Below are 27824 nucleotides of genomic sequence, written 5' to 3' on the forward strand. Positions count from 1 at the left end.
GTCAATTTTGAGTTTAGATATTGCACCAGATGGCTAAAACCAGGGGAATATATTTTCCCAGGCAGAAAGGTATTTTTGGACATAAATTTGGTCAAGTAAAACAAGTCCAAAGCCACAAAAGCAGTATAAGATCAATTTGAGATTTGACCTAAATTCATTTTCGGACCATTGGGGGTCTTAGATATACCTTCTGAAGGTCACATTCAATCCTGAGCCAAAGGTTATTTATAGAAAGTCTGGAACTCACTTCCATGATTTATATTTATGTTATTGTTTTTTTGTTGGCGAAGTTCATGCAGCCCACGTGCACGTGTCTTCCGCTGTCAAAGCCCTTTTTCTGGTCAATACCCTAACTATTTTTCAATTATTTACTCTCCTGTTATTACCCTAAATATAGCAAATCAGAGGGGGAAAGTTTTTGAGGTGACTCAGAAATAACAATGACAAGGAATGTAATGGATGACATCTGACGACGATTATGAATAAGAAAACTTCTTTTGATGTTTTTTTTTCTCTCTCTCTTTCTTTTCATCAACCAGTTCATGCCCATTTAGGACATGCAACCTCCCCATCTGGATAGAAATGATGTCAAAAGCTTTGCATTTAAAGCTGTCATTTTCTCCAAGGAATTGGTGCCTAATTGTTAACAGGGTCGAAATTCTATGTTTGTGAGGGGGCGCGCACACACACATACGTGTTTATATATATATATATATATATATATATATATATATATATATATATATATATATATATATATATATATAGTGTGAAAAATTTACATTTTGTATATGCTTGCACCAATATTTTAATACACGTTGTATATGCATGCCCCAATATTAAGCCAAAGGTGTGCATATATATAGACAGATATGCAGGGGGGCCAGGCAGACAAATAAATGATGGGATGCGGGAAAAAAGAAGAAGAGATGAGTTATGTATTTACTTGCCTTGCTACAATTCTGGTGTGAAAATAAGCTCGTATCTTCGTCATATCTAGCCTTAACTAGTTGTTTGTTCAGTGGTTGTTTTGAATTAAATATTTTCTTAATTCTACATAAAGATTTTATGAGTTCAATAATTGATCTCTTTAGGAGCAGGCTCAATTCGTTTCCTATTCGCTGAATTATTTAGAAAAACCTTCAGTTGACTCTGCAAGGGTGAATTAGATACCTTTGCAGCCATTTCAAACCAATTATTATACTGTCAAACCGTACTGTGTTAAATACGTTTAACTCATCAGGTTTCTTTACCAAAAAAATTAAAATTTTGTGCAAGTAGAATATTCATTCTTGAAATACGCATTTTCATTTTGTTTTAGGATTCTTATCCAATCAATTCATTGTTTCACGATTACTTTAGTATGTAGAATTATCAGAATAGACATATTTACACATAAGGTGCTGAGAGCTGTCTATTTGCTTTATGTAAACATGTTGCAGCGAAAAATTGAGTTATTGAGTTGGAAATGTACGAAATGAAAAAAATATAAACAAATATTTAATAAACTTTACGCTAAATGTTCCCAAACAATACCAACAGTCTCTAGGCAGCAAACCAGATCGTCATATCAGGAGAAGCAGAACAAATATTGTTTTAGTTTCCAGCAGTGTCAACTGTTCACTCGGCGATGTTTGCTTAATTTTACTACGGCGCTGCTGTCGAAGTGTCGATGTTAAACAAACCATCCTAAGGGTATGGAGACTGGAATATCTCAAGTACCCGGAGCACTGATATTCTTGAATTTGCAAATGGGCGCGTTCTGCCTCGGTGTTATATACCATTGGGGGGAAATGGGTGGCTGTAAAAACTCTACATGATTTCTGTAAATTATTTCAGAATGTAATTTTATGAATGTAGTTGAAATGTTTTTTTTAAGCTCAGAGAAAAATATATTATTCCATGGATTTAGCAACTTTTATATAATTATGTACTGTTTGAGATTCAATAAAAAGAATCATTTCCGAGAATACTGTCAGAATGCGGCGTAAGTATGTATTAAAAACCTCAAAAATCTATGTTTAAATCGTTGAACTTTTATTTTGCCATTGCTACATTTGGCTTTTCAAAGGTATATATACTGTCCAATTTTTTATAGATTTCATGGCCTCTTTATATAAAAAATTTCGTAACAAACGTATTTATTTTATTTGTGAATGAGATGGAGAAAATACTGCACATTTATATTAACGGATACGTTAACCCATTATATTTCCTTCATTATGAAAATCTTTACAGATTTAGAAAATAATAAAAATAATTCTAACAGTTGCAACGTGATACATAAAACAAACTTTAAAATGGTGTTCAGGCAAACGAATTTGCGAAATACGCCGTACAATTCTCATAAATATATAAAGCATGGCTGAAGTTAAATCACCATCTCTCCCATGGAAAAAGTGGAGTATTCAAAAATTAAATAAATAAATATGGACAGTGCGTAGTTAAGCCTTTGAATATATACGAGAGATGTTTTTTCTTTTCAGGAATGGGAAAATATTTGCCGTCCCCTCTTTGTGTCATTAGCTAACTAAACCTTTCTTTTCGGGTTTTCTGTCTTTTTCCTCTTTTTTGGGTTTAAAGTTCAGTATTTTCAGAGGACTTCTCTCCAAAAACCTTTACTGTGGGTGACAATTTGTATATTATTTTCATAATATATATATATATATGTATTATATATATGTGTGTGTGTACGTACATTTATGGCATCTACTGTTCCACGTTATTTCTTCAATTATTTGTAAATTAAATTAAATGTAAATTAGTATTGACCCCGCAGATGGCTATAACGTAATGGCAGAAACAGCAGCTGTCAGCAAAAGGAAATAAATGGAATTATGTACCATCAATTTCAAGTTTTCCTCCCGAATTCGACTCAGAGAACAGGAAATTTGAGAAGTGTCATTTTGAAATATTGCATACAAGATATGTACACTGTGGGAGTATAGGCTTTATTGTAATATATATACATAAATATATTTATATTTACAGTTATATATGTATGTATGTATGTACATACATACACATATAAATGTGTGTTTGTACATATATATGTGTATGGTTATGCATTTATGAATATATAATTATCGCAAAATGCATCACTACTATAAAGGTAGCCTGGTAAAAAAAAAAAACTATTGAAGTATAGCTGATAACTAGAGAAGTCTGCTAAACTGAAGAAGTTACACACACACACACACACACATATATATATATATATATATATATATATTATAATGTATGTATGTATGTATGTATGTATCATGCATGAATGTATGTGCGCTTTCTTTATATAAAAGAATAAAAGATAACCCTACTTCCACAAATTTCCAATTTCATATTTCCCTCTCGCACTAACGTTCCATGAGCGGGGAAGAGGCGAGAGAGAAGAGAGAGAGAGAGAGAGAGAGAGAGAGAGAGGAGAGATACCGGAGGCAAGTTCCCGCGCTGTCACTGGAGAAAATATCACACTCGGTAAATAAGAGTTTTAGACACTTTCTTTGCCTGGGAACCCGGTCGACATTTTGTTTACCGATGCTTCTCTCTCTCTCTCTCTCTCTCTCTCTCTCTCTCTCTCTTCAGAGACTTTCCTTTCCGCCACAATGCAGTGGTGTGATTATGGGATGGGGATACACCGCAGCAGCTCCTTGAATCTTTGCCTTGTAACCCACCCCCCCCCCCCCCCCCACCGGGGAGGCGCCCCATAACTCCCCACCCTCTGGGGCCAACCACAACCCTGCTCCATTTTCTTTATATTTTTTTCTCCCGTATCAAAAGGCATAATGTGTGTCCTTCTAAGACAAATGTTGACAAGGGACAAACAGCGGGGTAAACAGTCTGGATTGCCTTCCCTTGTTCAGGGGCTCAGGGAACAACCCCTGGTTTTTGTTTGCCCTTCGTTTCGGGTGGCCGGATGGGACCTAGGCCTATCAACGAATTTCTTTCTTCTTCTTCTTCTTCTTCTTTTTAAGGAAATAAGGCAAACGAATAGGCATTAAACAGGCGGAGAGGATGAGACAGCTCGCGAAATATTGTTAAAGTGTCAATATTCTCTGTGAATTTCTTTCTTCTTCTTCCTCTTTTTCTTCTTCTTCTTCTTCTTCTTCTTCTTCTTCTTCTTGGGAGGATATCGAGAAATATGGGGACGTCCTTTTATGCACGATGTGTTATGTCTGATTGCGATGAGATTTTGTTTTTTAATGAGAAGATGTTCCAGATATTCAAATATTTAAATGTACTCCCTAGTGTCGAAGAAGTATTTATTACAAAGAAAGACATGCAAGTAAACATACCAAATATATTCTCTCTCTCTCTCTCTCTCTCTCTCTCTCTCTCTCTCTCTCTCTCTCTCTCTCTCTCTCTCTCTCGGAGCCAAGAGCATTATCATTACCTGAATAGCGAATTAATTTCTGTAAATAACGTGCTCTGAAATGCACGTGCTATCTTCTTTTGATTTAAATCGTGCAAATATTATCTCTTAAGAGTATTATTTTTAGCAGTTCCTTTTACATATAAAAAATACCAAAGCTACAGTATTTATGCTTATTTCTTTGAATAATAAAGGGTACAATATTAGAAATCTTTTACCTGTTGATTAACCTGTTGATTAACAATACACATAGTACATCGTTCTGAAGCTTTGAAAAAAGCTGAGGTGGATAGTGCAATAGAACCTTGCCATTTATTTTCGGGGTAATGAATACAAAACGTGAAACTCAAGTTACAAGCCCTGCTCCTTATGTAATCATAGACAACCTCAGAATAGTCTGATCTCTCTCGGGCGGTTGTTAGACAGTCAAAGAAAATTTATTGTTCCATTTTATTATTATGTTTAAATTCTGCACGCCCGATTGTCAAAATCCTGCACTACTCAGTTTATGTAAAAAATCTGCACGCCCGATTGTCACCCTGTGGGACCATCTTTGATTATTTTTTTTTTGTTTTTTCTTTGAAATCATTAAAAACTAGTTACTTTCTCCCGGGGGGTGGTTGTTTGATCATTTTAATATGCAACATGGAGTAGGAATTTAGGTCTTGATTGTAATTTCAAATTAAAAGATTATTTTCAGAGACCTTGCCGTAAATTAGGTCGGTTTGTGTCAACATCTCACAAAGTTTTTAGTGAATAATGTAGGATTTGTCAAGTTTTCATTAGGCATATTTTGTATTCAGTATCGTATTCACCCGTCTTTTTTATTTAATAATGATGTAGCATCAGAACTTTAATCCTTGAACGATTGTGTAGGATTCTTTTGATATTTGTGGTTATGTCAGCATTATTTTATAAGAAAAATCCGTACAGACTTACACTAGAAATTGTATTCATGTGATTTATCTCAATATGATTTAGACTTCATGATTGGATACTAGTAATCTTTCAGAAAGAGTTGAATTCGGTAAAGCTCTTGATAATCGTTAGCATCAAGCTATTCTCTGACAAGACCATCAAAAACTCTCATGCAAGAAGATTAGTTGCATTTCCTGGTAAAACGTGATCAGTTGATTCTATGGACATAGCCTATTACATATTTTAAATGAACATGATATTCTTTGGAAGCTCGAATGTTAAGTCAGTTGCCCCTGAAGGCCTGTTCTATACAAATAGGGTTCATCGTCTCTTAGTAATAATAATAATAATAATAATAATAATAATAATATAATAATAATAATTGCAGGTCCACAATAATATCGCATGTGAGTATATGAAGTCTTTAATAATAAGAGCTTTCGAACTGCACCAGTTTTCATCCTCAGCCAAGTGTCGCTTGGCTGAGGATGAACTGTTGGCAGGGTTCGAAGCTCTTATCATTAAGACTTTATATACTTCACATGCGATATTATTGGGTGGACCTGCAATCATTGTTATCATTTTCGACACTGAAAATTGTGGCCCAATAATAATAATATAATAATAATAAAAATAATAATCAATAATAATAATAATAATATAAGAAAGTATGACTTATTGGGATATCGAATACATGGACACCAGAGTTTGAAGAGAAACGAGAGGGAAAAAAAATTGATAAGTATCAAGATCTGAAAATAGAAATAAGAAGGAATAGGGATATGCCAGTGGAAATCGTACCATAATCATAGGAGCACTAGGCACAATCCAAGATCCTGAAAAGGAATCTAGAAAAACTAGATGCTGCAAGTAGCTCCAGGACTCATTCAGAAGAGTGTGATCCTAGAAACGGGCGCACACATAGTAAGAAAAGTGATGGACCTAAGGAGGCAGGATGCAAACCCGGAACCCCACACTATAATACCACCCGAGTTACGAATTAGAGGCTGTGATAGAGCAAAAAAAAAAGAAAAAAAAAAAATAATAATAATAATTATTATATCATGGCAAGTATATGCTAAGATTACGTGTTTTGGCGTTACGTAACAACTGCCTGGGTCGGGAGTTCCTCCTCCGGAATCAGCGACCTTGTCAATAAAGACATCACCTTCGGGAAAACAGGAAAATTAGAGAGTCTGGCAAAGTGGGCGATCTGCTCATCCATGTTGTAGGGTGATTCTGTCCTCGGAACGGCAGAGGGGTGTTACCACATCTCGTGAAAACAAGGTTAAACAGTTTCGCTGAGAGAGAGAGAGAGAGAGAGAGATGAGGAGAGAGAGAGTGTGAGAGCAGAGAGAGAGAGAGAGAAGAATCTCCCTGAAACCAGAGAGCAATCCTCTGAATTGAGAGAGAGGGCAGTTTCTTTTGCAAGGGAATAATCTAAGGAAATGGAGAAGAGGAAAATTTTAAATGAGAGAGAGAGAGAGAGAGAGAGAGAGAGAGAGAGAGAGAGAGAGAGAAAAGAATCTCCCTGAAACCAGGGACAATTCTCTGAAATGAGAGAAAGAGAGAAAGAGCAGTTTCTTCTGCAAAGGGAATAATCCAATGGAAAATGAGAAGAGAATTTTTAAATGAGAGAGAGAGAGAGAGAGAGAGAAAGAATCTCCCTGAAACTAGAGAGCAATCCTCTGAAATGAGAGAAAGAGAGAGAGCAGTTTCTTCTGCAAAGGGAATAATGGAGAAATGAGAGCAAGAAAGATGGAAAAGAGAAAAGGAGTTTTAAATGAGAGAGAGAGAGAGAGAGAGAGAGAGAGAGAGAGAGAGAGAGAGAGAGAGAGAGAGAAGAATCTCCCTGAAACCAGAGAGCAATCCTCTGAAATGAGAGAAAGAGAGAGAGCAGTTTCTTCTGCAAAGGGAATAATCCAAGGAAATGGAGAAGAGGAAAATTTTAAATGAAGAGCAGAAAGGAGAGAGAGAGGAGAGAGCGAAAATCTCCCGAAACTAGAGAGCAAATCCCTCGAAATGAGAGAGAGAGAGAGAGATAGAGAGAGAGAGAGCAGAGAATGAAACTAGAGACCAATCCTCCTGAAATGCGAGAAGATAGAGGCTTTCTTCTGCAAAGGAAATAAACCACGATTGAGAAGAGGAAAATTTTTAAATGAAGAGAGAGAGGAGAGAGAGGAGGAGAGAGAGGAGAGAGAGGAGGAGAGAGAAGAATCCTCCCTAAAACCAGACCAATCCTCTGAAATGAGAGAAAGAGAGAGAGAGCAGTTTCTTCTGCAAAGGGAATAATCCAATGAAATGGAGAAGACGAACATGGATGAGGAAATAGAGAGAGAGTCTCTGAATCTAGAGAGCAAAGAGATTAATCCCATATGGATAGCAAAGAGATTAATCCCATAAAATGGGAAGAGGAAATTTTTTAAAAGAGAGAGAGAGAGAGACCGTGACCTGAGAGATTGGAGAGAAGAGAGAGAGAGAGGGACCCCATGAAGAAGAAGAAGAAGAAGAAGAACCTCTGAAACTAGGGAGCAAAGAGAATAATCCCATGAAATTTAAAAGAGGGAAATTTTAAATAAAAGAGAGAGAGAGAGATAGATGAAAGAGAGAGAGAGAGAGAGAGAGAGAGAGAGGAGAGAGAGAGAGAGAGAGAGAAGAATCTCTGAAACTAGGGAGCAATCCTCTGGAATGAGGGAAAATAGAGAGCAGTTTCTACTACCGAAGAAAAACCCTCAGAGATGAGAGAAAGAGATAGAGAAATCTTGAATGAGAGAGAGAGAGAGTCTACTAGAACAAGATTCAGTTTGTATACCTTATGATCGTAGTCTGGAAATGGTGCTGTCGGTGTTCCGAAGTACCTATGCCCATAATGCACCAGCCCCAATACCCTTGAAATTGCTTGTCTCTATTGATGTGTCTGGGATCCAGGTTGTTATTCCGCTTTTGTTGAACGTTGGCAATTCATTTCATATTTTATTCTTGAATTTGTAAACGTTTGGAATTATTCATATTTATCTTTGAATGTAAAGTTGGAATTATTCATATTTATCTTTGAATGTAAAGTTGGAATTATTCATATTTATCTTTGAATGTAAAGTTGGAATTATTCATATTTATCTTTGTATGTTTACTTGGAATTCATATTTATTCCCGTGTAAGCTTCTGGAATTCGTGTTTAGCCGTGTCCGTATCTATAATTCGTGTTTATTTGTGTGTGTGTACCTGGAGTTCAAGCATGTTTGTGTGCGTTTGTTTTGAATTCGTGTTTAGCTGTTTGTTAGGACCCTGAATTCATGTATGGGGGGGGGGGGGGATGAGGATGAGGGGGGGGGGGGGGGGGGGGGGGGGTGCCGGTAATGGGGGGGGGGCATGTTATTATTCGTTAGTTCGTCATGAATTCTTGTCAATCTCTATTTTTTGTAGCTGGACTCCTTGTTTATTTTAGCTTGTGTATCTGGTAGTCATGTTTGTCTGTGCCTGTGTATCTGGAATTCATGTTTGTCTGCGCTTGTGTGTCTGGAATTCATGTTTGTGCTTGTCTATCTGGAATCCATGTTTGCTTATGCCTGTGTATCTGGAATTCATGTTTGTGCTTTTGTATCTGGAATCCTTGGTTATTTTGCTTATGCATGTCTGTTTGTGCATGTGTGTCTGGAATTATGTATATCCATGTGTGTAAGCCTTTCGTGTGTTCATGTGAAATTTATATTTATTTGTGCTTGTATATCAGGAATTTCGGTTTACCCGTCTTTTCACATCTGAAATTCAGGCGTATCTGTGCTTGTATATCTGGAATTCACGTTTATCTGCGTCCCTTTTGCTGAAAGGAACATTAGGAATTTGCTTTAGGAATTTGCTTTGCATTCAGCTGCAGCATTTGGCGTTTGTGATATCCAAAGTTTTCTTAAGCAGTGTAACTTTACATACTCATTCTTATGCCCGTTACGATAAAAGATAGTTGTCTTGACAGATTAAATATTATCTGGTGTCAACGGCCAGGTTCATCGACGCCCACCTTTCTTATCGGTTGTTTGTGGTACCAAAACTCATCACTTTTATTCGCGGACCGGTAATAGATAAATCAGGGGAGATAATGAGGACAATCAATTATTCCTTTGTTAAAATTTATGAGATGGAAATTTTATCGATTATGATGAATTAAGTTTAAAATTTTTACTCAAAGTTTCAATAATCCATCTTAAGCGTAATGGAGCCTTTGAGCATTTGCAAGATCCTGTTCTTATAAGCCACGAGGATGATGAGGGACAGGGGGCGGGGGTGGGGGGTGGGGGGGGGGGGGGGTGGAGAGCGGGGATATTGGTTAACGAAAGATTAAATTCATTAACGAGTTCTACAAAGGACCGGTTAATCTTTGATCGCCTTTTGAGGGCTTAGATCCCATAGGATAAGACTGGATCGTCTTGTGTAATGAGTTACAGACCCTTTGTGATGGTGGCTACGTCCCTTCGAGTGGGACTCGACCATACAGCCCCCCAATTCGTTTGTCGATACTTTCTGAAGAAATGCAGCTGTCAAAATTTAGCTGAAACTTTCTTGAAAGTATTTTATTAGCATTATTATTAATAATTTAAAAGAAGCCTTTTTGCTTATATGAAAAATATTCGATTATAGGCCTTCGTTAAGTGCTTGTCTATCATATTACAGAGTAAAATGATTTTCCTTGTTTTTAATTCATTCCGTTCCATGTTATGACGGTTGACGACAGATCGAAGAGGGTCCCTTGCTCCCCTGGGATTTCTAAGAGTAGTATCGCAGATCGTGAAAATAAATTCCTATAAAAAGATTTGATGTGTTAAAGTTATTTGGCGTCGTAACAGACATAGATCTAATTGTCAGTTGATAGATGGTACCATTGTGTACAGCAACTCTCTCTCTCTCTCTCTCTCTCTCTCTCCTCTCTCTCTCTCTCTCTCATCTCATATATATATATATATATATATATATATATATATATATATATATATATATATATATATATATATATAGATATTATATGTTATATATATATATAATCTTCCCAATGTCGGTAAACTTAATGGTGCCATTATGTAATTCAGGTATATCTGGCTACTATTTCTGAATTTCTATGCTACCAAGGATAGATAGTTTCAGCGCAGAAGAAAAATGCAGGCGTTAGCGAGATTTCCCTGAGACCATCAGAAATGATAAGTGATAGTTTTTTATTTATTTTGTTTATTTATTATTTTTTTTAATACGTCGAGGTTCGCACGAGTACTGAACATGAAGCGTGCATTGCATTTACATGTCGGTATAAAATGTGTCATTGTTAGCAATCTCCAGTGACAGACAGCGTTCCGATCCTCATGAATACTTTCACACAGATGAAGGTACTCGAAAGAATACAGTGAAGAATTTTTAAAAATAAGATTACTGACACTTGATTGAACGCAACAAAAGATAATATATATATATATATACTATATATATATATATATATATATATATATATATATATGAGACGAGAGAGAGAGAGAGAGAGAGAGAGAGAGAGAGAGAGAGAGAGAGAGAGAGTAAACTTGTAACAGAGTCACACGATACTCACTCGGAAACAAATGAAAATCTGTCGATTTGGTAGGGGGAAAAGATTGGTCAGATACGAAGGTGTGACTCAGCGTTCCTTGTGAAGGAGTACCATAAGTAGGGAGCTTTCGGATGGCAGAGGGTTTTGCTGTTCGCTGTCAACAGACTTCGATAAGTCAGCAGTAAAACAGCCGGATTTCGAGGAAGAAGAGGATGACTTAAGGTGGATGGTAAATGTGTGGTTAGATCAAATAGTTATTATAGACTTACAGTGTGTTTAGAATCCTAATTCACGTAAAATGTGGAGAATTAACGACCGGCAGTATTTATCTACCTTTTCAGTTAATATTCTGTTGGCAAATACCTTTCAATGCTCAGCATGAATAGTTTCTAAACTTTTTCTCTTAGTCATTTCTACTTCCGCAAGAAGGATTATATTTTATCCCCGATAGTGAACGCGTGATTGTCTACTAAAAACCATTAATAAAAGAACTAGATTCAGTTAAAAAACAGTGTTTAACATAGTGTCACCCCCTCTTTTATTTATTTGTTTAAGAAAAGTATACTTAGATTCATATGTGCACGCAGATAGTTCTTTAAAAAAATATTTTAACGTAAACATGATCTCAGAAAAAAAGAAGATAGAATGTTAGATTTCTACGAGACCATAAAATCCACGAGACCATAAAATCTAAGCAAAATGTCAGTAACAAAACTGGTAACCCACAAATTGGCGTCATCAGTATCAAGCAGAGAGAATTTAGCCACAGACCGTATAGAAAGCTTGCGAAAATAACTCCTTTCTTAATGGTCGTCATCGTCTGGGAGGTTGTGTGTGTGTAATTTGGAAGAGGTTTGGAGGGAGGGATCTGGGTGGGAATTGTGGTTTTGGGAAGAGGGGTAAAAGTGAGGTTTTCCTTGGAATGGATACAAATTGAGGTTGTCCTGGTAACAGATTGCAGACCATAAAATCAATTGGATTAGATCCCATGGCCAATTCCAGGAGGTACACCGGTGTGTCTCGGGAGGTAACTCCGGGTGTCCCTGGGAGGAGAGAGAGAGAGAGAGGGGAGAGAGAGAAGAAATCAAAACAGACGGGGTGAAAGGAATGGTCCAAGACTCATGATGATGGGAAGATAAAGTAAAGGCGTCAGGGAAAAGAAACGAGGTCATTAGAACGTCGATAAGGTCATTTGTTTGTTAAGTGGCCATCAGTATATTTCCCGTTGGACAGATGTATTTGTAACTACAATATATGAAAGTGTAAGGTGTTATTACACGTATATGCACTTGTAGGCGGATTGCTTTTCTTTGTAATAGTGAAAACACGCAAATTCAGCCCCCAGATACATACAATAATTTCTAAATAAATTTCAACACCAAATTACATGGAAATATTCCATAAACGTCTGCTTTTTTCAGTCAACAGAGATTCGGTTCGTCCTATAAATCCAAATACTTTAAAGCACTTTTTGACAATTGTGTTCGCATATATTACCTGCATATATTACGTCTCCCACTGTTTATTTTATGATCTCATTACTGTAGCATGCGCCTGGTTTCCATCATCGAGTGTATTCCTGGTTTAATTAAACAGTATATACTTTTTCGTTTCTCGTCAGCCTTTGTGTTAGTTGATTTTGTATATATTTTAATTTTCTTGACATTTTTCCCATATTTTGATGTGGTTACGCTTATCTTTATTTCTTTTTATCCCTCGCCATAGCTGTGCATGTAATTTTCCATTTAGATTGAAAATATGAGGTCAGTATGTAAATAATCCTCATTTTATCATGAGGGGTTTGTCTCAGATATTCATATGTTCCTTTCTCGGAGATCAGTTTATTGCTCATCAAGTTCGTCATTCACATTTTATTCATCAATTTTACTATGTGCGAATTTCCTTTGTTCCACCGTTCCCTATTGCTGCAGTAGCCCCCCCCCCCCCACCCCCCCCCCCCCCCCAACCCCCCCCCCCCCCCACGCCATAGCATTGCAATGACTCAATTTCCACGTAACCCCAGAGAACATGACTTTTCTAATTTATTTGATTTAATTTGAATATTCCTTTAGAATATATGAATAAACCTCTCTCTCTCTCTCTCTCTCTCGTTGGCACTCTTCAAGACTGTTTCACCTGGAAGAGTCGTAATATTTCGCCAGAAGTTAATTTCTGGTTTTTGGATACATTTACTAATTTATACTACTCTTGGTGTATTGTTCTAAATTTTTATACATTTAGCATTTTTCTCTTCGTTATCCTTGAATTGTTTGTATTTTTTCTTGAACTTTCGGGTAGCGATTTGTTTGTTTGTTAGTTAATGGAGTTCAGTTTTATTACTGTTAGTTTTGAAGTACCCCGGAAAAGTAATACGCGTTCGTTACGCCAACGCAGTTTTGAAGTACCCCGGAAAAGTAATCCGTATTCGTCACGCCCTGCGTTGGCTTCTTTATATGGGAGTTCTAGATGCATGTAAGATAAATCCCATTTGGTAAAATTAAATGATGGCAGAATAGGTGTTTATATATAATTATTTTTAAATAAACTGGGAATTTAACTTTTTATATGAACTACCCAAATAATATCAGTAGACACACTTCTATCTCGTTATCAGTAGAAAATGGGTATTTGATAAACATTTTCCTATCTGTAAACATTTTAAAATATCAGGTGGATATTAGAGGAACCGACTGAAAGCCATTTAGGAATATTTAGGAAGCTGTTAAGTGTATAGGTAAGGCGCCATTTATTAGAGATTGTTAAAAAAAACCCTCTTGATAAACGAAGAGCCATTTAATCCATTTGTTAGACATTTAAGGTCAGTTGTGTGGATTGATTGAGAGAGGCGCCGTCGGTTGGATATTGCTTTGAACCATTTGTCTACTTTGCGATTTGTTGTCCCATCACAAGACCTTATTCACTTATATTAGAGTGATTCTCCCCATCTGTTGCAAGACCTTATTCACTCTTCTTAAAGTGATTCTCCTCATCTGTTGCAAGGCCTTGTTTACTCAGTGTAGAGGGATTCTCCTCATCTGTTGCAAGACCTTATTTACTCATCCAGAGTGATTTCCCAACTGTTGCAAGACCTTACTCACTCATCCTAGAGTGATTCCTCATCTGTTGCAAGACCTTATTCACTCACCCCTAGAGTGATTCCTCATCTGTTGCAACACCTTATTCACTCATCCTAGAATTATTCCTCCATCTCTTGCATGAGCTTATTCACTCATCCTAGAGTGATTCCCCATCTGTTGCAAGACCTATTTTACTCATCCCTAGAGTGATTCCCCATTTGTTGCAAGACCTTTCTCACTCATCTAAGAGTGCTTCCGATTCAGATGGCGACGGGAAACAGCGTCGGGGAAAGGGAAGGTATTCTTCAGCACAAATGCACTCTGATGCAAAGGAAATAAATTCGCAGGTTTATTGGCAGCCATTTGGTGGCCATCGATAAATGTCCTCCGGTGAATTTGGTATTTTGTCTTTCGAGTTCATTTCGGCTTAACGCTTTAAGAAAAAAAATTAATCCTGACTTGTTTTTATTATGTCTTGCTTCTTGATGACTCCTCAGTGGTAATATCTAACAGATTAGGTCACTATTAACCTTGTTTGTATGAATTATGTATTCATACCAGTCATAATTAGTTAATAAATTTATGAATATACTGGCTTCAATTAGATACCTTAGAAATACAATGATCTTTTGAAATACATTTCAGTTTCAAATCATATTAATCACCGAACCTTCTCTAATTAAAATCACAAAGAGGATTAACTTTTCGCTGTATCTGTTTAAATTAGTGTCTTTGAAAGCGAACTGGCCTCTTTATATTCAATTCAGAATTAATAGGGTTTTTGAAAACGAGCTGGTCTTTATATTCAAATCAGAGTTAATCAGTCTCCGATACATACAGTATTTGTTTACCAAAATACAGCGCAAGGTTTCCATCAGACACTTATGCTGCAATCAATCTCTCTTTTGTTTATTTCCAGATGGGGCGGTTGGGCGGGTTGCTTGCCTGCCTGCTGCCAATAGTGGTCGGTATAGCTTCCACCCCGACTACCATCGGTACCAACACGACCCCTACCACAACACCAACAACAAAACCAGGTACCAGCTACCAAGTTACCACTGCCAGTGGACCTGCTACAGCGCCGATTGCCACTGACGTCACTGCTCCGGTCAAGTCAGGTATGTTTGTGAAAGCTTTTCGAGAAAGGTTGGTGATTTTTTTTCTGTGTATGCGTGTGTGTGTGTATGTGCGTGCGTGTGTGTGGTACGTTGGTGGGGTGCGGGATATCGTAACGTATTTACGATATTAACCTGTCTCTGTAATGTTTCAGTAAATGTATTATTATTATTGTTGTTACTGAAGGAGAGAAAACCTATTTCAATAAATGACATGTTTTAAATATCACAAAATAACAATTCATTGATAAACTCTCGTATCTTTCCAAAGGAACTCTTCCCACCCTCCAAAGTAGGGGAGATTGCTCCCCGAGAGCTAAGAGTTTTTATTAACGAGTTTTTATGTAAATTTTAAAATATACAAATTATTCACAATAAAAAGACGAAAACAACAAAATAAAAGGGTTTATGTGGTAAAAGCGAAACAGCCGTCAGTTTTCTTCATTACTATCAATGTTATTATTGAGAGTATATCCCTACATACATGTATATATGTATACATGTAAGTATATTTTAATATATATACGTATATAGATATTATATATGTATATGTAGTATATATGTGTATATATATACATATACATATATAATATATATATAATATATATGTATATACGTATAATATATATACATACATGTTTACATATATACATTATGTATAATATATGTATATCAACATCAAGAACATAGAATTGAATCACTAGGGATATACTCTCAATAATAACATTGATAGTAATGAAGAAAACTAACGGCTGTTTCGCTTTTACCACATAAACCCTTTTATATAAATATATACAGAAATTTCAAACCCATTGTTTAACGTCACTTCCTCCTCTCTCTCTCTCTCTCTCTCTCTCTCTCTCTCTCTCTCTCTCTCTCTCTCTCTCTCTCCTATTTTTTTTACCAGCTAAAGAGATTGGGATTATGCCCCAAAATCATTTTGGGTTTACCAAAGGATGTCTGATCACAGACGTGTTGAAAGCACACCCCACTCGTCACGCCAAAATCCACTCCACTCCACTCTCTCTCTCTCTCTCTCTCTCTCTCTCTCTCTCTCTCTCTCAATTTTTTTTTATATCCTTGCGCGCTGGGACGCGGCGGATGCAATTTGCCAAAATCAACAGACTGAGCTTTAATACGGCGTAATGCTAACTGGGGGCCGGGGGGAAATCGAGGCGTCGAAACACGGACTATGATGATGATGATGATGATGATGACGGTACGACTGAGAGTCCCAGACTAAATACACGACGATATGGAAGGACACGTTTCCAATTATTCAGTCTAAACATCGAATGCGGCCCCCCCACCCGCCGGCCATATTACTGCAAGTGGCCCGTCATCATCATCGTCTGGTGGTTTCCCTTATTGTTGCCGGCCGTCCCGTGGTGGAGCCTCCGGCTTTGATTGGCCTAAATTATTTATTGTTCGACTTTGAATGCGTGCGTGATGTGTGTGTGGTGTATAGATATGTATATGTATATATATATATATATATATATATTATATATATATATATATATATACATATATATATATATATATATATATATATATATATATATATCTATTTTCTGTGTCCTTGTGTGTGTACATTCAACTATTTTTGATACAGTTTCCTGGGCAAAGTATATTGTTCGGTTTAATACTGTTGAGTTTTTTCGGTAATTTATAATTAAAGCTCTCTCTCTCTCTCTCTCTCTCTCTCTCTCTCTCTCTCTCTCTCTCTCTCTCTCTCTCTCTCTCGTCATCCTCCTCCTCCTACTGGAAGAGTGATGGTGTTGAAACATCGCAGACCAAATATCTGATAATTAATTCCATGAATATAAACGCCTACGTGTTGACCTCGGGTCGTGTTGCTCTTGACATGGCTTGAAGAGAGAGCGTAAGAGTAAAGGCGATTTCGTTGCACCTTTTCTCGAGGACCGCTGCCTAAAAATTACCATTTTTATAAGGGATCATTTTTGCGTTTTCATTTGATAAGAGGATAATTAAGGGATTATTCGATTGACCTGTTGTGCTGAAGTTAATTGAATATACGAAAGTGGCTTTTGAAATTACTTTCTTGAATTCAAAGGGTTTGGGTGATTTGGATGTTATGGTAAGTTGTGATATGGTAGATATTATGATGTTATGTAATTGTTTACATCTTTCCAAAATGATTTATACACATTTTTTAAAAAATAATTCGTTTTACGAAGATAACGAGAAAGTTCATTTTGGCAATACGTTAAATGAAAATAAAAATAATTGTTGTGGTAAATGAGTTACGTGATTTTAAATAATTTAATAAGTGCAGTGCTGTTTTAGATGATATTATGTAATTGTTTAGATTTCTGCAAAATAATTTATACAAATTAAAAAAGATTGAATTATCTTTGCGAAGATTATGCGAAAGTGCATTTTGGTAATAGGTGAAATGACTATAAAAATAATTATTGTGGGTAATGAGTTAGGTGATTTTAATACTCTGATAATTGCGGTGTTGTTTTATAATACAAATAAATGTTTTATTCTTACCTCTTCCATCGTTGTGATTAACTTCGTAATCACTTTGATTTCTTCGTCCTGAGTATTCGTTCTTATTTCTTTAATAAGTCATTTTTTCAATCCTAATATGAGTTCTTCAGAATATATCTCTTCCTCGGAATTATCTGGGGAACCCAGGGACCCTCTTTCAGAACTTCTCGCAGGATCTTGATGTTGTGGTAAACGAAGTTTACGTCGTTTGAATTCACAAGGATTAATATTATTAATAAGGATAGGTGCATTTTTAGCTAAAGCTAAGACATTTTTTAATGTAGAATGAATTCTGCAAAAAAGAATGAATTCGCAAAAAAAAAAAAAATCATAGAATTGAAGGAAAAAATTTCACCAATCCCTATTAAGAATATTAATTCCATAAAAATCGCTTCTAACTCTGCCAGATAGGTAGAATTAGTTAAAATAATTGTGGTAGGCTGAATTAAAATCATTAACATTACAGAGGATTATAATAGCGTGTTTCAAAACATAGGAGATATAAGGAGTTGCTGTGTAATTTTAATAATTGGTTTTCCACAGTATTTATCTATTTGAACACACATTCGATGCTTGTTGAACCAAATCATTTATTTTGTAAAAGCTAACAAATGACCGTTCGTATGTTTACATATTTTTGAGCCTAGGTATATGTGTCATAAAGCCGTGATGTACGTTGGGTATCGGCAGCAACTAATCCAACAACAAAATATATCCCAAATACTATGCGCGTACTCATCTAGGATTTCATCGCGAAACAGTCCTGGCGTTCTGATAAATGGTAAACTTTATTCTAATAAATGAGAAACTTTCAGTATAATATTTTCCCGTGGGTCCAAAATATGCAAAGCCTTATTCCAGCTCAACCAACTTTGTTGCATTCAACGGAGTATTGACTTTGGACCAATTGTCACACAAAGTTGAAGTTAATGCATAAAGTGTGGGAACGCTGGGTAAACTATAACGCAGTGGGGCGCGCTGCATTTCTGAATAGAACCGGGGGAAAGGAATGGCGCTGCATAAATTATATATAGTATAATATACATACATACATACATACATATATATATATATATATATATATATATATATATATATATATATTATGTATGTATTGCCAAGCTCTTGGCAGTTCTCGTCTTTTCATTTTCCTCCGTGGCATCACGTTTTATATATTTCGTGGTCAAGTTATTCTTATATATATATATATATATATATATAATATATATATAATATTATATATATATATATATATATATATTATATATATATATATATATATATATATATATATATATATATATATATATATATATAATATAGTGTGTGTGTTTATGTATCTATTTGTGTCTCTGTCAGTCTTGTGTAGGTAAATTATGGTGAAGTACATTAGCTCACTTTTAAATAGGAGTATGAAGTACAGCGTTATCCGAGAACAAAACTAATGCTTAGTTTCTCTTTTGCACCATTCTTCGTACCCTCACCATTAGCATCTCGATTTCTCAAACATCATTACCTCTTATTTTTCCGGTTATCTTCGTAGTACCTCTTTAATCATACCTAATCATGCTCGCCAAAATGAGCTCCCGTGTTCTTATCACGGTATTACCGTCATTTTATCTTGAGTTTTCTTTTATCATTCACATCCAGGTTTTGTTATTGAAGATTTTTACCGTGCATATGATAGGAATCTATATATATTAAATATACGTATATATATTATATATATATATATATATATATATATATATATATATATATATATATATATATATATACGACTCGATTACAAAGCTGTTATTGCCCTGATAAGAATACCGCCAACTCTGTGTCCGGTATTTATTAGCACTAAAGGTTTTAAAAAGAGACAGACTGATTTTATTAACCCAGTTTTTGTGCAGAATGACAAAGTGACAGAGAAAGAAAGAGAGGATGGATGGTGCAAGCAATAGTATGTCCCCCTGTCACAGATCTTTTGCCCAAAAAAATTTTTATTTCTGGGTCAAATAGCTCTGAAGTCTTGCGTGTTCGAATTCCCCCGTTTCTGGCTTTGGCTTTAGCATGGAGTTATTCATTTTTCAAAGCAAGATGTGCGATCTGTTTAGCATTTGCTTTTGGTACTGGTGAAGGGCGGCCGTGTCTCGTATTCTGTAGTTTAACAATGTTTGTAGGCAGCTTTACTGTGCTGGAACCCATAAACCGTCGTTATAATCTTAGTAGTCTTCAATATTTATTGATTTCATCCTTTCATTTTGTGTAATTTTATTATTCATAACAAAAATAATGCCCGTGAAATTTCTTATTCTGATTGTTGAATTAAATATACAAACCGTGCTAAAGATTCTAATATATATATATATATATATATATATATATATATATATATATATATATATATATATATTCAACTTGAGTAAAAGCAAAGGAAATACATATTGATTTTGTTTAATTTTATTCCTGGTTTTTACAAAAATATTTACGTTATAGAACATACATTAGATGTTTATTGAACCTAACAATATTTTCTCCATGAAATCATACAAATGTCTGAGCTTATTTATTACATTTTTTGAGCGCTTCGTATACGAATGTCATTAAGATAAAGAGTTCTGTTAGTTACGGATAACGCAGTCGCCCCCCCAAAAAAATCATAATGCATTTACTCATCAAAATTTTCTATCGTCCTCTAACAAAGGATAAACGTTATTATCCTATTTTCCTTTTAACAAAAGATATGCAAAGCCTTATTCCGGCGAAACCAACTTTGTTGTATTCAAGGGAGTATTGACTTTGGACCAGTAGTCACAACGTTTAGCATAATGCGTAAAGTGTGGGGACATTTGGCACGCGCGTGCATTGATTGTCTGACTGTATGTATATATATATATATATATATATATATATATATATATATATATAATATATATATATATATATATATATATATATATATATATATATGAATGTATGTATTATAAATACACACACATATATATATGTATGTATGTATGTGCATATATATATATATATATATATATATATATATATATATATATATATATATATATATATATATATACACATACACCAAGCTCCTGCCGTCAATGCACAGCACCTGGTGTAAAGGGGGGCGTGCCCAAGCCATGCAAGAGATGCCGACTAGTCAATTTCCATCGCTCCAGATGCAACTACCTTCCCTATACCCAGCTGGGTGAGATGTTATTCCCATCTATCGTTCTTTGGACTTATCTGGTTCTTAGGGCCTGGTCTTGTGCCGCAGTTAGCATTCCTTCTGTTTGCTTCTTGAGTTTTCCCCTCTGTAGCCATTGCCATGTTTCATCGCTGGCCAGTTCTTTTTTCTGTCTCATGTTCTGTCCAGGAAGTTGTGCCATTCCTCTGCTTTCTTGATGCTCTTACCATACAGCTTGATGTCGTCCGTGAACATCAGATGGTTAATTATGTTACCTCCTTTCTTGAGTTGGCACTCAGCATCCATCTTCCCTAGCATGGGAATCATGGCTCCTACGAAGAGTAGTGGGGACAGTGTGACACTTTGAAGGATCCTTCTCCTGATGTTAACCTCTCCTAGTATTATTCCATAGCTTGCAAATACTGTATTCCATTTGCGCATTGTATTTTTGAGGAAGGTGGTGGTGTTTTCCTCTGCCCCATATATGTTCAAGGATTCTATTAGCCATGTGTGTGTGTTATCATGTCGAAGGCTTTCTTGTAGTCAATCCATGCCGCGATTTTCCTTCTCTTACTATTCTTCATTGCTATTTTGTGCCCCTACACTTCCTTATGCAGCCTTTCTGTTGGCGGGGGATGGTGTTTGTATCCTCTAGATAGTTTTACCGCCTTTCATTAATGATACCTGTTAGTAAGTTCCACATTATTATTATTATTATTATTATTATTATTATTATTATTATTATTATTATTATTATTATTATTATTATTATTAATTTGTATTATTATTATATTATTATATCAGTGCCATGAAGGTGGCAACTAACACAGTCCAGCTTCCGCTCATATAAATGGCCTTCAAGTTTTGTTATTTCTACCTTAACGTGAAAACCCATAAGGAAGGCAACCCTCTCCGCCCGATTGTTAGCTAGGTGCCCCCCCCCGACTTACGTCCTGGCCAAGCGCCTCAATCAAATTTTGACTCCCCACGCTATAACCTAAATTCATTGGAGGAGTTCCTTGGAGAATTTCGCGACTCCCCCGATACTGGCATCATAGCCTCCCTCGACGTAGAATCCTTCTTCACCAACGTGCCCGTCGACCAGACCATCGACATTATCGTGGATCTCGTCTACCGGGACTCGTTGACGGCACCACACAATATCCCAAAAGCCTCTTTGTGTACTTTGCTGGACATCTGTGCAGATGTTCCGCTAGAAAGATGGCGAATGACTACAATGCGTCGTGCGTAGAGAATCTCCTGCCACGCCCAAGAAGGGGCCATCAAGAATCACGCCCTCACCTCCACCGTGACACAATCTCCCGCGACTGCGCCTTCTGGAGGCGTTACTCATTCAGGAGCAAAAGCCCTCCATGAATACGACGAAGGAGGCGGTTTTGCTCCCAACCTGCATGCGAAGGAAGGCACCAGTACTAGCAAACAACACCATATCGCCGCCCGAAAACGCTCCAATTCAAGAAAATAACACTGGAGACAATTTTAACACTTGGTGTATATATATATATATATATATATATATTATATATTATATATATATATATATATGGATATCTATGAAGTCATATCAACATTTCCGTGATTCATATATATAATATATATATATATATATATCGAGCTACAATGTCCTTTAATATCTAAATCGCCCTACCTCGGAATTAATATATTTTCATATATGCTTAACCGAAGGGGAATTTTTTTCTCGGTAATAGACTTGCCTGGACCTGGGCGCTAACCCATGGAGCCTTCCAAATCCAGGAACGTCATTGAAGCTTTTACCTACTACACTGCGGTGGTGTAGTAGGTAAAAGCTTCACAGACGTTCCTTTATTTGAAAGGCTCCATGGGTTCGCACCCGGGTCCAGGCAAGTCTATTATCGAGAAAAAATTCCCTTCGGTTAAGAATATATGAAAATATATTAATTCCGAGGTAGAGCGAATTAGATATTAAAGGACATTGTAGCTATATATATATATATATATATATATATATATATATATATATATATATATATATATATATATATATATACTTTGTCATAAAATACAAACATCCAGGAGTCGTAAGGTAAAAGTTTCCCGCAAGACATAAAAGTGTCAATTACAGAAGCAATACTGTTTTATGAGATACCGAGGGGCCCCCTTTCAATAAAGCTTTTGACATTCCTTGGCAGGAACGAGAGAAAGCGATGAAGAATAACAGAGAAGAGAGAGAGAGAGAGAGACACTGTTATTGGTTTATATAGCACAATATTAGTACGCATATACACTAGGCCATTCATATTTGTTCTCATTCTTGATTATTTACATAAAGAAGACTGTGTTCTTCACTTGCTTAAATTTTGTATTAAGGAGCATATGTTTGGTTTTTTAAAAGAACGTCAACATTACGTAACTTTAGGACATCATCTTTAAAAAAAAAAACATTTACAATTATGTGAAAAAAAAAACATGTACGTATGTGTTTTAGGACATTCGCCGTGATTGCCTGTCTTCATTGTGTTCCAGGCACATTGAAAACAGCACTATTTACATTGAGCTGCTTATCTTTAGTACACAAACATAACGACTGTTCTGTATTGATATTATGATACGATATAGAGACTCAAGGAGCACAATTTCTAGCTGTATAGACTGAGATTGGAAGTAGTGTTTGAAAAGGAAAACAAAGTAATAAAGATCTCTTTGGGTTCGCGTATGATGTCATCTTTTTATTTTGACTTTGGTTAGGAAAGCGAAAGATTAACTTTCTCTCGACTTCAAGTCAGCGGAGCGGAGAGGAAAGGAGGAATGGTTTCCGATCTCCCTTAGTGAGGAGTGGGAAAGAGGGAATTCCATTATAGCTTAGTGAGAGAGGGGAAAGAGATGCTTCCCCTTATACCTCACTGAGGAAATGTTGATTACATTCTCTTGCTTCCTTTTAATTGAGTGATGGTGGAAAGAGTGGACTTTCTTTTAACGTCAGGGAAGGATGGAAAAAGAACCTTCCATTTAACATGTTAAAAATGTAAAGATGGCTTCCTTTCCTTCCTGCTGTGGAATGGAAGGAAGGCGTATCTTTCACCTTACTGAGGAAGGCATTTTTTTTTCCACCTCACTGGGGAATTGATAGAAGGAAGGAAGGCTTTTGAAGTGGATAAAAGACCTTCCTTTCCACTTTACAAAGGAATGGAAGGAAACCACTTCCTTCCACCCTACTGAAGAGAGAGAGAGAGAGTGGATGGACTTCCTTTCTGTGAGAAAGGGAAAGACTGAGTTCCCTTCAACTACACTGGAGATAGTGTCTGTTACCTCTCTGCCATGCTGGATTGGGAAAGTTGTATATCCTTATTGCCCCACTGGGGAAAGGAACGGCGAACTTCATCTGTTTGAGGATAGGGAACCGGGAATTCAATTCTGCCTTCGAGTCTAGTGAAGCTGGGGTTTCCCCATATGTTCCCAAATAAGGGAGACGGGAAACTCTCACTGCGTAGGAAATTCCCTTCTACCTCAGTGAGGAAAGGTGGACTTCGTTACCTCTTTTTACGCCATGTAGGATAGGAAAACAGGATGAGGAGACAGATTGGAATGATAAACTGAGGAAGAGCGAAAATTGAAAGTAAGACAAGTCGATAAAACATTGGGTAAATGCAGTATCTGGCAATTTCACGGGAGGAGGGGGGAATAGATAGATAGATAGATAGATAGATAGATGATAGATAGATAGATAGATAGATAGATAGATAGATAGATAGATAAGGAGGAAGAAAAAAAAAGCAATAGGGGATCATACGAAGGGAAATGATATTGAATAGAAAAATAAGGAAAAAAAGGATAAAGAAGCAAGGGGGAAAAGAACACTGAAGAAAAAAGACAGCGATAATGTGTAGGGAAAGATACGAATTATAAAGGCGGGCGAAGAAATGTTTTAAGAAACGAATAATAAAATTGGGAAAAGGGTAAAGAGATACAGGAAGCGATCAGATGAAGAGAACAAAAGCGAGGCGAGGGAGTAATAATGGATAACGAAAACAGACGGAAATAGGAGACGATGGCAGAGATTAAAGAAAAAGGGGAGATGCGGTAAATAAAATAGCATATAAAAAGTTACGTGACGTGAATGCAGAATGAAAAATGAATTGAAAGAAACGGAGAGGGAAAAACGGAAAATTGAATTTGATGAATGAAGGCCTTTGCAGAAAAAAAACAACGACTCTGGCAGATGAAACATGACGACTAGAACACGACGAGACAGGAAAACTCGAGTGGATGGAAATAAAGAAAATTAAAAATGAAGAAAAAAACTACAATGATTTTAAATTCAAAATGGAATACAACCAAAGTAAGGGGAGAAAAAAAAAATTAAAAACAAGTTTTAAAAATGCAATAGTTTTTAATTAAAAAAAAACTAAATACGAAATACAGATGACAAATGAAATCATTTTTATGGACAAAATATAGGAAATAAGAAGTTTCAGTTTGATGTTTAGATTTCCAGATTATTAAATGACTTTTTGAAATTAAGGTTAGTTTCAACGTCAGACTGAAAATAATAGGAAATAATGAGGGCGGAGAAAGGAACAAAAATGATAAAAAAACGTCAAGATAACAAAGTTAGATATTTGTTGTCCTTGACAAAAGTTTACTCGAATGTAATGGAGGAAGATTATGACATAGGGTAGATAAATATTCTTAAAAATATAACATGTATTTCGAGATAAAGGTCTTACATGTATCGAGTGAATAATAATCACAATATTATTATTATTATTATTATTATTATTATTATTATTATTATTATTATTATTATTATTATTATTCGGAAGATGAAACCTATTCATATGGAACAAGCCCACAGGGGCCAACGACTTGAAATTCAAGCTTCCAAAGAATATTATGGTGTTCAACAGGGATACGTAAGAGGAGGTAAAGAGAGATACAGAAAGAACAGATCACACTCATTAAAAAAAGTAAATTAGTAAATTGATAAATAGATGAAGATGTTAACGACATGAAGATGGATAAAAGGGAGTAAACAAACAAGAAATGCAGTGAAAGGGGAAAAGATAAAAATGAAAGCGAGAGCGTCGTAGTATTCTCTCTCTCTCTCTCTCTCTCTCTCTCTCTCTCTCTCTCGTACGTCATGTTAAAAGCGACAGATGGATAAAACGGAACGAGCCTCGAAGTCCCTGATGGCTCTTGGTTTGCAGGACGAGGAAAGGATTGACTGGGTAAATAAAAAGAAAATAAAAAAAAATCGGGAGTAGAAAAAAAAAATACCGAGATACACAGGAACGAGGGAGAAAATCGAGAAGGAAATATACGCCAGGAGCGAAGGTAACGGATGGATAGGAAGAAAAAAAATATTTTTTATTTTAGAAAAAAAAAAATTTGAAAGGTATAAGATTTTGAATAAGAGTGATGGAAGGAGAAGTTTGAAAACAAGTAAATATTTAATTTATAAATAATTAACATAAACGAATTGAGTACTATTTAGAAATATAAACCTTCAAATAATAGTATTGAAATTCTGAAAAGCAGATGGGAATATTAGCAATAGCCTTAAAAAAAAAAACACACACACACACAGCAATAACATCAACAACAATGCATTGTTTTGAGGAATGTTAGCGAACGGCTCTGTGCTAGATACCACTGCAGGAAAACAACATATGGGGGGGGGGGGGGGGGGGAGGGGAATAAAAAAGACGATATTTAAAAAGGAAAAAAAATACCGTGTGATGTAGTCTCCTGACGGATACTCAGAAATTCCAATGGACGACTATCTCAGTTCCGTCGTTAATAATTATCGCATAACTCAGCTTTTTTATTATTATTATGCTGATGATGACGCATTTAATTAACGTACTTCAAAGAGGTTTTTCTTCCTTCTTTTTTTTACGAAGAGTAGGGGATCATTTGATTATCTAGGTAAATTTCATTATGGAAAGATATCCGGTTATTAGATGAGAATAATGACAGTGATATTACGAACGCCTTTTAACGGGGAAGAATAAAGCGAATGTTAATTACGAGTCCATAGGTGAGGACACAAAATCTTCATAAGCGATGGCAAGATCTCTCGCGCTGCCAAGGAATATAGAGGGGGAGGTGGAGGGGAACAGCCTTCTGTTCAGTGTCTTGGCTGTTCAGTTCTGCGAGTGAGTCTGCAATGTTTCCTTGAAGGACCAATTTGGCCTTATTTTCATGCATGCAGTTTTCCATCCATTCAAAATCTATGTCGTGTGCCGGTGAGTTCCGTCGCCGTCACTGAGATATCTAATAATTTCCTTATCTATTTGTCTGTCTGCCTGTCTGTCTGGTCCTCTTTGCTTCCGTCCGTCCGCGAAACTTAAGGTTCTTGAAGTGCCATAACTTTTGATTATGAAGAGATATAGACCTGATATTCGTCATGCACATTCCAATAATGAAGTCTGTGTTAGATTGGAAGTCAAGGTCAAAGTCATACTGATGTAAGGTTAGATATGAATTTACATTAGATTTCTGCAAGGTTTCACAAACGAGTCTAGGTTTTGCTTATTTTTCAGCCGTTATTTCATAATAATCACCCGGTGAGCTTTTTGATGACATTTTTATTTGCGTTTTACAATATCCGTTCTGTTTTGCTTATTCATTTATGTGAGAAATTGTATAGTAGCAAGTCGGTGATCTCTTGGGATTATTTAGCATGGATTTGTGCAGATTTTGTATAATAATAATAATAATAATAATAATAATAATAATATAATAATAATAATAATAATAATAAAATGCGTCGGCTTTAAGGGATGTTGAATAACTAAATAATTTCATTTTATGTGCAAATCTGTTGTCTGTGGTTAAATATTGATATCAAGAATAGGGACAAAGGCCATAGTAGCATATATATATATATATATATATATATATATATATATATATATATATATATATATGTGTGTGTGTGTGTGTGTGTGTGTGTGTGTGTGTGTGTGTGAGCGTGTGTGCGCGCGTGCGTGTATGCCTGTGTGGGTGTGAGGGTTTTCAGCACCAGTTGTAATGTTTTGCGTATAACTCAGTATTATGAGAATTGCAA

General features: G+C 36.0%; 1 protein-coding gene across 1 annotated transcript in view; it reads left to right on the forward strand.

Annotated features, from left to right (window-relative positions):
• LOC135200507 (uncharacterized) overlaps nt 1-27824 on the forward strand; it is a 643009-nt gene that overhangs the window by 532754 nt on the left and 82431 nt on the right. The window contains exon 2 of the mRNA XM_064229157.1: nt 14847-15045. Coding sequence (XP_064085227.1) covers nt 14847-15045 — 199 coding nt within the window. The remainder of the gene's footprint in view (nt 1-14846; nt 15046-27824) is intronic.

This window comes from Macrobrachium nipponense, chromosome 27 (assembly GCF_015104395.2).
Source record: "Macrobrachium nipponense isolate FS-2020 chromosome 27, ASM1510439v2, whole genome shotgun sequence".
Lineage (NCBI taxonomy): Eukaryota > Metazoa > Arthropoda > Malacostraca > Decapoda > Palaemonidae > Macrobrachium > Macrobrachium nipponense.